Below are 13,945 nucleotides of genomic sequence, written 5' to 3'. Positions count from 1 at the left end.
GGGAGACAGTTCCAGAGTCGTGGCACCGCTGAGCAAAAGGCTCGGTCCCCCATAGTTCGAAGCCTAGTGGGGGCACCTGGAGGAGCTGCCTGATGATCTGAGGGTGCGGATTGATGTTTGGGGGGTGAGAAGTTCTTGTAGGTATAATGGGACTTGACCAGTAATACATTTGTATGTAAGCAGAAGGATTTTGTAGTTTATCCGGGATGAGACAGGAAGCCAGTGCAGCGACTTTAGAATGGGGGTGATGTGTTCATATTTTCTGACCCTCATTAGGATTCTGGCGGCACTGTTTTGAATATATTGTAATACCTGGATGTCCTTGCCAGAAATCCTAATAAAAAGACTGTTGCAGTAGTCCAGCCTTGAAGAAATAAAAGCATGGACAAGTTTCTCAGCATCTTTGTGAGTCAGAAGAGGACAAAGTTTAGCTATGCTCCAACGGTGGTGAAAAGAGTTTTTGCGGAGATGTTTTATGTGAGTATTACAAGTCAGTTGCGGATCAAACCGAACCCCTAGATTTGTGACTGAGGAGGAGAGAGTGATAATCTGACCATCAAAAGTAAACTGGGATATGAGAGAAGAACGAACTTGATGAGGAGTACCAACAAGTAGGGCCTCAGTTTTACCACCGTTGAGCCGAAAGAAGTTGCTGCTTATCCATTCCTGTATATCCTCAAGACATATGGTAAGTTGAGACAGGGTTGTAGAGGAACTTGTTGCAGTTTTAAAATAATGTTGGGTATTGTCAGCATAACAATGAAAGGACAACCGATGTTTACTGATTATTTGTCCGAGGGGTAACATGTAAATGATAAAAAGAATTGGGCCAAGAACCGACTCCTGTGGGACGCCACATACGACAGGGAGTTACCTGGACTTACGACCACCCAGTAGAACATATTCAGTCCTGTCAGCCAGGTAGGACTGGAACCACTGCAATGCAGTTCCAGACAGTCCAATGGTGTCGTAGAGATGATCCAGTAGGATGGAGTGATCCAATGTATCAAAATATCCACTCATACCGTTTTCTGGTGTCCTGAGCCACACAGCACTGACAACATTATGCCTATTTCATACTGTCCTACAATACTGTAATGAACATCATAGGACACTGTACCAATGTCAGTCCCTGACAGCATGGCAGCATCACAGTGGGTGCAGCTATTACCCAGAATGGTGGTGTTCATCATCATGCCCCTCTTGGTCCCTACAACACTGCCTACGTCATCACCTTCCCCAACAGAGCACAACACACACATTCTTCATCACTAGAGGGATGAAACAGAACAGTCTGGGGTTGTTGTCGTCTGGGCAATGTGAGTTTGCACCGAGCTTTTGAAGTACCAAACAGGTTCACTGAACAGCCATGATTTGTCAAGAGTTGCAAGAGTTTTAGTTGAAGTGTTTGCTTTTTCCAAAAGTGTGAGATGTTTTGTGTTGTGTGTGTGGCATTGGCTGCTGTGTGATACATTTTGACAAAAGGAAACATACTTTCAGAAATTGGTTCTTAGTGTCTGCAAAAAACTAACTAACTGTTAGGGTTAGGTTAGCACTGCTTAAATGGCAGTGTCGTGTTAGAGTTAAGTAGGGTTAGGATTAGGGTTAGTTAGCGTTAGGGTTAGTGTCAAGTGCTGCCATGACACTGAGACACATTAAGCCTGATCTTGGTGACAGTGAGGGTTCCAATACAAGAGGGTCAGGGTAGAGAGGGTTAGGATTAGATTAGGGTTATAGAGGGTTAGGGTTATAGAAGGTTAGGGTTATAGGGGGTCAGAGTTATAGAGGGTCAGGGTTACAGGCAGTGGCGGATGCAGCCAGCGTTTTTTGGACGGGCCAGCGTGTAATTGGGGTGGGCAAACACGAACTAAAGTTGTTGAGCGGGGTGGGCGGGTATATGATCATTAAATGACTCATGCGCTAGCGCTAGGCGAAAAAAAATTTTCATTCATTTTCATACGGAAAACTGTATTCTGAGCTTGTGATTGGATGGGCCCAGCTGCCAATCAGGGTGGGCCTGGCCCACCCGTAGATCCGCCCCTGGTTACAGGGGGTCAGGGTTATAGGAACTCACAAATAACAGGACCCAGTTACCCTCGCCTGGATCAGGGTTATCAGGGCCTCACCCTGGAGCCAGGCCTGGGTGAGGGGCTCATTGGTGAGTGCCTGGTGGCCGGGTTTCTACCCATGGGGCCTGACCAGGCACAGCCCAAAGGAGATACATGGGTTCACTCTCCCATGGGCCCACTATCTGTGGGAGAGGTAGTAGGGGTTCGGTGCATTGTGGATTTGGCAGTGGCCGAAGGTGGGGGCCTTTGTTTGTTTGAAGAGTTCCGCTGTGTGTCTGTGTTGTGTGGCACGGCGAGGACCAGGGCGTCTTCCCTGGGAAAACTCTTCATGTTGTGTGCGCTTTAAAGTGTGTACACGTGAACGGGCGTATGGATCAGTGTGCGTGCTCATTGTGTTAAATGTTTTGTGTGTGACGCTGGTGCTGCTCCTCACTGTCGCCTCGCTCCCCGTTTTGTCTTGTGTTTCATGTGGGGAGCGACTGCGAACATGAGCGACGCGTCACTGTTATGTGTAAGCACAGCGCGCATTTGTGGGCCCATCTGTTTGTTGTTTGTACACCGTTTTTTTTGTTTGCCAAGTCTATACATGTTCGTTTTGTCCTAATGTGCTTGTCAAACGTTCGGCGTAATTCCACGCATGCTCCTCCCCTTAAATGTGTGTTGGGGGGGGGGGCTGTGGTCCCGTGCCACGGAGTGTGTAGCTCCCGAGGGAGGCCCTGACCAGGAACGCTGGTTATTATATCCTTATTTCGGATCATGTCACGGGTTTTTGGTTTGGTTCTTCATTAAACCCTCCTTTTTCTCTGAGATTTGGCGTGATCGCTTCCTTTTTGTTTCGCTCACCCTGCCCATCACAGAATAACCAGCCACCCTTCAGAAGCCGCCAGTCTCCTTTACTTTCTCCTTCGTTCGTGGTCATGTCTTGTGTTGAGTGTGTACGTGGTGTGTGTTTGTCGTGTGTGTTGTGTGAGAGTGTGTTGAGTCTGTCTCCGCTCGTCCCTCCCTGTTTAAGTGTTGTGTTTGTATTGAGAACCATAAGTTAACACGGCGGGTGACTTGAGCCTGGGACCACTGAACGCTGCTCTCTCCCAGTGAAACCGTGAGTGCCTCTCGTTATACTCGTCCAGCGTTTGTTAGTATGTCTATTTATGTGCGTACTGTGTGTGGTTAATATAACAACGTGGACTTGAGCAAGTTTGAGAGTTTGCCCGTGTGTGAATGTTTCACCGGTTGTTTGTGGACAGGTTGACCGGTGTGTGAATGTTTCACTGGTTGTTTGTGTGTGGACAGGTTGACCGGTGTGTGCTGCACGCACAATTGAGTGTGTGAGACACGAGAGCTTCTTGGCTTTTTCGCCTCTCTCGCCAGATATCCAGTGTTGATGGGGGTGAGCGACTGCGAGCCGGAGAGGCACGTTCCTGTAGGCGTGACGCAGTTGCCACTCATGTTTAGCTTTCTCTCCGTGTATCTGCGGATCCCTTTTTTTCGTGCGTCTGGGTCCTGTCCGTTTGTTTGTATTTTGTCTTTGCGTGTTCATTTTGTCCTAAGGTATAGCGTGATTTGTTTTATGTAATTCCTTGCATGCACCTCCCCCCTAAATGTGTGTAGGGTGGGGGTCCAGCGAGGTCCCATGCTACGGTGAGTGGTACGGAGGGTGCAGTTCCTATGGAGGCCCTGACCAGGGATTCAAGGGTGTTCTCCAGAGCCGGTAGGGGCCCCTCTCCTGCTGAATGAGGTGAGCTGTTTGGTGTCCCCTCCTGCTGAGATGGATACCCCTCCCCCCAGGTGCGGGGTGCCGAGATGGTTATGGTAAGTTTGTCTATGTGTTTTGTGTTGTGTTATTAAAATTAATTTTGTTATTCCACCCTTAAATACATTTTTGGTGGGGGGCTATGAGGTCTCGAGTCACAGAATGTGGCTGGGAAGGCGTAGCTCCACGAGGAGACCTGACCTGTTGGGAGGGACCCCTGAGCAGGTAGGTGCTCCTGAACCCCTTTATTTAGGCAGGGGAAGCCTGGGGTGTTGTAGTAGCAGGGTGTCTCCTCATGCTGAGAAGGGGTCTCCTCCCCCCTGGGTAAAGGGGGTTTTAAACAGTCAGGGCAAGTACGCTTTTGTGTTGTGTGTAGTACGTGTGCGTGTGTGTGTAATGTGTTGCAGGTTGCTCCTGGCGGTGGACCACGGCACTCCTGGACCTTGTGGGGTCTACCAGATGGAGACCCCCGCTCTCCTTCTCGGGGTGACCAGGAGGGCTCTGGGGCGGTTCTCCCAGCGTTGATGGGAGTGCACTCCTGGGTTGGGTGGAGGAGTCCACGCATGATGGGCCCCGGGAGGGGTTGACTCCCCAGGAGGCTGGGGTGACCCCTAGCGGAAGGCAGGGGTCAGCTCCGAGTGGAGAGGTAGGTTCGGGAGGTGGTTGCTGGGTGGTGTTGCCACGCCCCAGTGTGGCAGCCTGCACACATCCACACCTGTGACGTGTGGGGAGCTTGGTGTTCCCGGTCCGCACACAGCGGTGGGGCTCAAACAGCCAAGGGCCGGTTAGAGCGTGAGGGCCCTGTGACCGACCGGGGTGTGGTTTCACCTTGTTGACGGCCCAGTCGGTCCAGGGTCCCGCCCAGGGAGGTGAGCTAACCTGTTTGTTTTTATGTTCCAGCTCCAGGACTGCAGGGAACAGGTTCCTGTCTTGTCCCCGCCCTCCCACCCCTTTGCTCTGTTTTGTGTGCTGCCGCTGTGAGCCGCACAGCCAGAGGGGAGTGCGGCTTTGGTGGGGGGGCCTGTCACGTTGCGGAGGGCTCCCTACTGGTTGCCTCCGTCCACAGCGGCAGTTGTCCTGTTGTTGCTGTTGTGTTCATCCCTCAGGTGGGCAGAGCCCGCGATCTGTCTCACCTGAGGGTGGTTTGTTTGTCTATATATGTCTTGTCTTCATACCAGTTGACCACTGGTTATTATATCCTTATTTTGGATCATGTCACGGGTTTTCATGGCTCCCAGTTCATGTATGTATATCTGTTTCCTCACGCTAGTTTGGCTGGTCGTGTTAATCCACTGCCGGTGTCTAGGGGGTTATCTGTTTGTTCCTTTCATCTTTTGCTTTGCCAACAGTGTTGTCTGCCCTTTGTTAGTGTTGCTTTTTCTGTTTATAAGTGTATTATCCTTCCCCCATTCATGTCTTCATCCTTGTGTTTCTGCCCTGGGATTTTCATGCACAACCATCTCTAGGGTTTACAGTGAATGGTCCGAAAAAGAGAAAATATCCAGTGAGCGGCAGTTCTGTGGGCGTAAATGCCTTGTCGATGTCAGAGGTCAGAGGAGAATGGCCAGACTGGTTCAAGTTGATAGAACGGCATAATAACCAGCCGTTACAACAGAGACATGCAGAAGAGCATCTCTGAACGCACAACACATCAAACCTTGAGGCGGATGGTCTACAGCAGCAGAAGACCACACCGGGTGCCACTCCTGTCAGCTAAGAACAGGAAACTGAGGCTACAATCCTGGTCTGATGAGTCTTGATTTCTGCTGTGACATTCAGATGGTAGAATTTGGCATCAACAACATGAAAGCATGGATCCATCCTGCCTTGTATCAATGGTTCAGGCTGGTGGTAGTGGTGTAGTAGTGTGGGGGATATTTTCCTGGTACACTTTGGGCCCATTAGTACCAATTGAGCATCATGTCAATGTCACAGCCTTCCTGAGTATTGTTGCTGACCATGTCCATCCCTTTATGACCACAGTGTACCCATCTTCTGATGGCTACTTCCAGCAGGACAACATGCCATGTCATAAAGCACAAATCATCTCAGACTGGTTTCTTGAACATGACAATGAGTTCACTGTACTCAAATGGCCTCCACAGTCACCAGATCTCAGTCCAATAGAGCACTTTTCAAAATCAAATCAAATCAAAATCAAATCAAATTTTATTTATATAGCGCTTTTTACAACAGTTGTTGTCACAAAGCAGCTTTACAAGTGCCGAGTCCTAGCCCCCAGTGAGCAAGCCAAAGGCGACAGTGGCAAGGAAAAACTCCCTAGTTTTTTTGCATGAGGAAGAAACCTTGAGAGGAACCAAGACTCAGGGGGGGAACCCATCCTCCTCTGGCCGACACCGGTCACCATGACAACAACAACAATATAGACAGAAAGAAGAGAAAGAAAAGGAAAAAGATGTAATAATGTCCATCTTGGTGTAGGCATCCGGTTAGGCAGGAGGTGGCTGGCCCAGTATGGATCGCTTGTCTCTCCTCATCTCATTATTCCTCGAGCAGGCGGGCAGCCATGTGGAGAAATGAAACAGGGAAAATTAGCACTGTATGAGGACATGTACAGGACAGGTAAAATTATAAACATTTCTGGAGTGTGGCAGCAACTCCGGCACCAAGTTAAATTATTACAGCCTAGCTAAAAAAGGCAAAACCAGAAGGTAACATAGACTTGGGGGCATTCTGAGACAATGGCATCCATCCACTGCACTGTCAACAAACTTGAGTGACCACGAGCAGTGACAGGATGACAGCACCAGCACCCCAGTCTACCATAAAACCCTTCGTCTATGAACCCCTGGATCTGTACCTTTATCTAAGGGGGATATTAATTATCAAACGCTAGACTAAATAAGTGGGTTTCAACCTAGATTTAAAGATTGTGACTGTGTCAGAGTCCCGGACGCATTTAGGAAGAGCATTCCAAAGCTGGGGGGCCTTATAATAAAAGGCTCTTCTCCCTGCTGTTACCTTGTTAATTTTTAGAACTAATAAAAGACCAGCACCCTGTGATCTTAGTGGACGTGGGGGTTCATAGTAGGAAATAAGTTCCTGGAGGTATTCAGGAGTAAGCCCGTGCAGTGATTTATAAGTTAATAAAAGAATTTTAAAGTCAATACGGAATTTAACTGGGAGCCAATGCAGGGCTGATAGGACTGGACTGATATGCGGCATTTTGAACTATTTAAATTCCTATTTGAACATCCTGACAGTAGTGAATTGCAGTAGTCTAGTCTAGAGCTAACAAAGGCATGCACCAATTTTTCTGCATCATCCTGTGATAATGCATTTCTTAACTTGGCAATGTTGCGGAGATGTAGAAAAGCTATCCTAGTAGTATTATCTATGTATTTATCAAATGATAGGTCAGAGTCGAGTATGATGCCTAGGTTTTTGGCTACTGTGCCAGGTGTAATGGGGTAGTCTGCGAGATTAAGCATTAGATCTGGAATTTTCTGTTTTGAGGCCTTATGGCCCAGGAGGAGAACTTCTGTTTTGTCCTCATTTAGTTGGAGGAAGTTTAGAGACATCCAGCATTTAATATCTCTTACACAGGCCTCAATTTTTCCTAAACTGAATTTGTCATCAGGTTTGGCTGATATGTAAAGTTGTCATCTGCATAGCAGTGAAAATTGACACCATGTTTGTTTATAACTGTTTATAACTTTGGGATGTGGTGGAACGGGAGATTCACATCATGGATGTACAGCTGACAAATCTGCAGCAACTAATAAAGGTATAAACACTTTATTTACCTAATAAAGTGGCCGGTGAGTGTATATGTACCATATGTAAAGTACACTGTGCGCATAAATGATGGCATCAAGTGACTCATGACATCATGATGCGTTATACAGTCTCACTGCTGTTGGGATGGATGACCTATGAAAGCTCGATTCTTCAGCGAGGGTGTTTCTGACTGAGGGAGCTGCTCACATCACCCACGGTCTCGTACAGAGGGTGACGGGGGTTAACTGAGAATAAATAACTCACTGAAGGAAGTGAACTTATCAGGGTCCATAAAGGAAACATGGACTCAAATGATAATGAACTGCTATTAAAAACACAGCAGGAGATGAGAGTGCACAGTTATTCAGCAGCAGGAGAGACGTGTTCATCACAGCACTGAGCAGGTGTGTATGGTTTAGGGTTAGGTTTAGGGGGTTATTGTTAGGGTGTGTATGGAGCTCATTTACCCTCAAGAACCTTAATTTTAATGTGTTAATTATAATGTGTAGTGTGCATGAATAAAAATTATTAGACAAGTTAGATTTTGTTTAAATAAATTGAAAGTTTATGACTTTAGTTATGTAAATAGTGAGATAGCAGCTTATGCCTAAAATACTGTTTACAGGGTTGTTGTTTACAAGGTTATTGTTTACAGGGTTAATGTTTACAGGGTTAGTGTTTATAGGGTTATTGTTTACAGGTTTAATGTTTACAGGGTTATTGTTTAAAGGGTTAATGTTTACAGGGTTAATGTTTATAGGGTTATTGTTTACAGGTTTAATGTTTACAGGGTTAGTGTTTATAGGGTTATTGTTTACAGGGTTAATGTTTACAGGGTTAGTGTTTATAGGGTTAGTGTTTATAGGGTTATTGTTTACAGGTTTAATGTTTACAGGGTTATTGTTTACAGGTTTATTGTTTACAGGTGTATCATTTATAGCAGGGGTGTCAAACTCATTTTCACCGCAGGCAACTTATAAATGTAACTACTCCTTAATGTTAAATAACTGCATTTATTACTTATTCAAGTTACAAATATTACAGATATATTTGCAAAGATGTAAAAAATGTTTGATTGTTGCTCTGTTATTATAACAAATACTTTTAATTTGATTATGAAACCCACATTACTCCACATTAATCAAACTATCCAAGTGAATAAAGAAAAATAACATCAAAGATATCACATTTACTTTGTTCAGAATTTGAAATATCAAATAACTGTGAAAATAGCTTTATGCTTATAGTCAAAGATTTGTGTTTCGAAAATGCTCCCTCTGAAAAAGACTGAAGCGCAGGCCATTGTCACAACAAAGCAGCTTTTACTGCCGCTTCGTTTGTGGTTGTGAACACATTCTGTTGCGATCACAGTTTGCCTTTTAATTCTTTGGCAATTTGTTGTTTTTCTTTATGCCTAATTTTGGCATATTAGCTCCATATTTGGTCTCAAAATGCCGACGCTGGTTGTACTCTTTGATAACTGCCACCGCTTCATAACACAAAAGACACACCATTTTATCTTCTTGAAGCACAAACACGTATTCCCTTTCTCATCTTTCTTGAAACATCCTTCTATCTGCATCAATGTTTCTCTTCCTGGACATTTTTGGGAGCATTATTTGTATTTGGGTCATTCCAGGATTTTGGTACATTTCCTGTCCCACCAATTAAATTTCAAATGTACATATCCAAAATATCTAAATGACTATTTTTTTAACATTGTACTTGTTATAAGACAAACTGTAAAATTTGGTGGAAAAATAAGCACCTTAGATATTATTCAAAAGACCGAATACCTTTGAACCACCTCAAAAAATTGCCATTTTCTCTTGTCCCACACATTGGGTGACCAAATCCTTTGCCAAATTTAACAATTAAATTAAGCTCTAAATAAATTACTTCCTCTTGTATATTGTTGAAATGCATCTTCTTTACTTATGAAAACAACTTCTTTGGTCTACATTGTATTGCATGTCAGTTTTTACACTATTAAGTTGTGTCCCACAATATGCGCGCAGCCCTGTTACCATAAAGAATTTTATCTGGCAGAGAAAGGGTTAAAAATATTTGTGTACTAGCACAAAGGTATTTGCATCACAAGGACATTTCCTGCCCACATGGCAAGAAAAATGGTAAGTGCTCTAACAATTTTCAAGGTTTTTTTCCAAATATGTTTGTCCAAGTTGTGTGTGTCACTCAGTGAATGCAACCCTGTTCCTCATATTGTAAGACTAATATTGAGTAGAGTCAAATTTTACTTTATATACTTATATAACCATATTTGTCCTTGATCTTGTATACATAGCTAAATTTTACAGTGAGCATCTGTTCCTGGGGTAGACCACAACTTAGCCTAAATTTACAACCCTGTTAGTCGCAACCCTGTTACTGCATACCAATTTACTGCACACCAATCTAATAAAGAAAAAACTTCTTCCATATCTGAGATTGACAAATCAAACTTTTTGATAGTTTATAACCTGTAGATAATAAATATATGATTTAAAATGATCAAAAATGAGCAAAAGTTACCACCCCTGAAATGTACCAAAATCCTGGAATGACCCATTTCTCAATTACACTTATTAGAAAAATCACATGACACTACAGTGTTGCGATGCCGTCACTTCACAGGCAACATAATTGTGGGAAATGTAGTTTTTGGTCACTGCATGTATTTGACTTTTATTTTGGACAATTAGGCTTTTAAAGTTCTCGTGGGCCACAAAAATGACGTGGTGGGCCAAAATTGGTCCGAGGGCCTTGAGATTGACACCCCCGATGTACAGGGTTAATTCTTAGAGGGTTATTGTTTACAGGTGTGTTGTTTACAGGTTTAATGTCACATCTCTTCTTTGTCAGAATGCTCCTCTTCACCGTCCTCTTCCTCATTTCTCGGTGCTTCGTCATTACAAGCAGTGGTTGCCACAGCGACAGGAACAAAGACCACCGACCTCGTGTGAGCTGCGTGGCTCAAAGTCTAAGTGCAGTGCCTGATGGGATAGATTTAACCACACAGGTTTTGGTTCTTACTCAGAACCAGTTCATGCTGCTCTCCTGGGTCACCTATAGCGCATTCACACACCTGCACGAGCTGGACCTGAGTGAGAACCACATCAGTATAATTGACCCGCCAGGTGAGTCAGAACCACATCAGTGTAATTGATCCACCAGGTGAGTCAGAACCACATCAGTATAACTGAACCACCAGGTGAGTCAGAACCACGTCAGTGTAATTGACCCACCAGGTGAGTCAGAACCACATCAGTGTAATTGACCCGCCAGGTGAGCACCACTAATATGCACTGGTGCTGGGGTTGGGCTTTTATATAAAGCTGCTCAATATGGTCTGTAAAAACAAACTTTCACTGTCAGTTTACACATAATGACATGCAGACCTTCCCTCATAATAATATTAATATTTATTATAATGACATGCAGACCTTCCCTCATAATAATATTTATATTTATTATAATGACATGCAGACCTTCCCTCATAATAATATTTATATTTATTATAATGACATGCAGACCTTCCCTCATTATCAAATGTATGTTTATAATGACACATCTTCCCTCATTACAATATTTATTTATAATGACATACACTCACCGGCCACTTTATTAGGTATATCTTGCACCTTGTTAGTACCAGGTTGGACCCCCTTTTTGACTTCAGAACTGCCTTAATCCATCATGGCAGACTCAACAAGGTACTGGAAACATTCCTCAGAGAGTCTGGTTCATATTAACATGATATCATCACACAGTTGCTGCAGATTTGTCAGCTGCACATCCACAAGGCATTTGCGTCCACAGAACTGAGGCTTACTGGAGGCTTATTTTCTCTTTTTCTGACCATTCTCTGTAAACCCTAGAGATGGTTGTGGGTGAAAATCCCAGTAGATCAGCAGTTTCTGAAATACTCGGACCAGCCCGTCTGGCACCAACAACCAAGCCACGTTCAAAGTCACTTAAATCACCTTTCTTCTCCATTCTGATGTTCAGTTTGAACTGCAGCAGATCGTCTTGGTCATGTCTACATGACTAAATGCATTGAGCTGCTGCCATGTGATTGGCTGATTCAACATTTGTGTTAATGAGCAGTTGAACAGGTGTTCCTAATAAAGTGGCAGTTGAGTGTACAAGCCTTCCCTTGTTAAAATATTTACATTTATTTATAAAGACATGTAGACCTTTCCTCATAATATTTACATAATGATTATGAAAATGTTCATCAAGTACATTTCACAAGTTAATTTATTTATACTACAATTAGTGTTTAAAAGTGAACTACTATGGTTAGAGTACTGAACACTAAAGTGTTTTGGTTAGAGTATTTAAGAGTAAAATACTCGTTTATTGACATTGAACAGTTTGCACAACAAGAGATCTTACTACAGGAATACATCATAATGCTGACATCAATAAAAATGTCTTCAAATTCCTCATGGTTGAATTCCTTGCACTTGCATGGTCTCTCTCAGGTCCAGTGCTTGGAAACCTGAGCGTGTTGCGGTTGTCCAATAACAGGCTGAGGGGTTTAGGGAGCCGGGTCTTCAGCTCCACCCCCAGACTGATGGAGGTTTACCTGGATGGAAACGCTCTTCACTCCCTTCATGATTCCACCTTCGCTGACCTTCCACACCTAGAGGTCATCAACCTGTCACGGAACCAGCTCACCGTCCTCCCCCTCCGGCTGCTCGAACACGTCTCCTCACCCAACCTCAAGACCTTTGACCTGGAAGATAATTACGTGCAGACCATGCCTGATGGGTTCTTCTCCTCAAAGCCTGACCTGCCCTACGTCTACCTGTCCCGGAATCCGTGGCAGTGCAGCTGTGAGGCGAGCTACCTGCAGCTCTACCTGGAGGACCAGGCTCACAACATATACCAACACACTGGCCCCACCACGCTGGAGAACAGTCCAGAGAGCGTGGTGTGTGCAAGGCCACAACACCTGAATGGCCAGCCCATTATTGATCTGAAAAAGGAAGACTACTGCAACTCAGACATGCCTACTGACACCATCATGGCCACGCCCACTAACACCCACATGGCCACACCCACTAACAACCTCATGTTGACAACCATGGCCATACCTAATGAGACACACACTAACACTCCCATGGCCACATCCTCGAACACCCTCATGGCCATGCCCACTAACACTCCCATGGCCACACCCAGGGGGCATGGGAGGGGTGTCGTCAGGGGGGATTTCTGGCACTTTCTCCCCACCCAAACATCCACCCAAACAACATCCAGGAGCACAAGCAAACATACTGAACCCACCACAACCTTAATGATTGTTAAACCAGCAACTAAAACAACAATTAAACCATCAACATTTAGTCCATCTGCTACACCCAGTGCATCATTTCCCACCTCCACCCTTCCCTACACCGTGTCCTACGTCTGGATTACACACAGGTCATCTAGTGCCCCCTCCTCTCACACTGCCCAGGCCAGGCTGCCCCTAGTGGGGGCGGGTCTGGAGCGTGGTGTGCGGGGACTGTGGTGCTGGTGGCTGTTTGCTGGGCTGTTGCCACTTTGTGTTCTTTCAGGTATCTGCTGCTGCATGCTGCTCCTGTGGCTCTTACGCACCTACAGCGCCCTCTACAGGCCACTCCGAGAACAGCGCCACACTGCTGCCTGTGGTGGGTCCATCGCCCTGCAGGCATACCGCGCTACGGACGGGGGAAAAGGTATAGGTGGGGCAGGACCAAGTGGACAGCCAGAGGGGGTGGTGTTCTTACCCCCAGAGCAGATTCGAGAGACACAAGCGGTGTTTCGGTCAGTTCTGTTCATCTCAAAAGGACAAGAAGGAGATGACAGGGCAGGAGGAGTAAAGGATGACAACGGAGACGCAAGAGAAAATGACCTCGCATCTAAAACGAAAGAGGAAGAAGATAGGCTAGGGGTGTCTGAGCAGAGAGAGAGAGGGGGAGAGAGGGAGGGAGAGAGGGAGGGAGAGAGGGAGAAAGTGAAGGATGAAGGGACCACAGCAGCAGACACAAAAGAAGTGTTCAGGAAGACCTTGTATAGGGTGATAAGCCGAGAGGAAGAGATAGAAGGATGGAATCAAGTGGAGGAGAGCTGGCAACTGAAGCAGGCAGGGAAAGAAGAAGAAGGGATGAGAGGGGAGGAGGAAAGAAGGAAGACACGGTACAGTCTGATCCTCAGGGAGGAGAGAGGGAGTGTAGTGGAAGACAGGAAAGGGGGAATAGAGTGGTTGGTGGGAGAATGGTTGATGAGTGGAGGAGGAGTGGAAGAGGGGAGGAGGGGGGAGGAGGGTGGAGGAGGAGAGGAGTAGGAGGCCAAACGTGTCTTGTCATTAGAAGGAGAACAGAGCTTCACTGACTCCGCCCACACCTGCACGAGT

General features: G+C 45.5%; 1 protein-coding gene across 1 annotated transcript; it reads left to right on the top strand.

Annotated features, from left to right (window-relative positions):
- The first annotated feature begins 7,304 nt into the window (after positions 1 to 7,304).
- LOC143500405 (uncharacterized) lies at positions 7,305 to 13,883 on the top strand. Its single transcript, XM_076994526.1, has 3 exons — positions 7,305 to 7,964; positions 10,423 to 10,697; positions 12,048 to 13,883. The coding sequence occupies exons 2-3, from the start codon at positions 10,424 to 10,426 to the stop codon at positions 13,874 to 13,876; spliced, it is 2,103 nt and encodes a 700-aa protein (XP_076850641.1). The 5' UTR covers positions 7,305 to 7,964; position 10,423; the 3' UTR covers positions 13,877 to 13,883.
- Positions 13,884 to 13,945: the final 62 nt, after the last annotated feature.

This window comes from Brachyhypopomus gauderio, unplaced genomic scaffold (genome assembly GCF_052324685.1).
Source record: "Brachyhypopomus gauderio isolate BG-103 unplaced genomic scaffold, BGAUD_0.2 sc148, whole genome shotgun sequence".
NCBI lineage: Eukaryota > Metazoa > Chordata > Actinopteri > Gymnotiformes > Hypopomidae > Brachyhypopomus > Brachyhypopomus gauderio.
Note: the sequence above shows the minus strand (reverse complement) of the source record. Positions and strands in the feature narration are given on the sequence as shown.

Coding starts and splice junctions, on each gene's coding strand:
- LOC143500405 (XM_076994526.1), top strand. CDS start 10,424: ATGCTCCTCTTCACCGTCCTCTTCCTCATTTCTCGGTGCTTCGTCATT. Junction 10,698..12,047: donor CAGTATAATTGACCCGCCAG/GTGAGTCAGAAC, acceptor GGTCTCTCTCAG/GTCCAGTGCTTGGAAACCTG.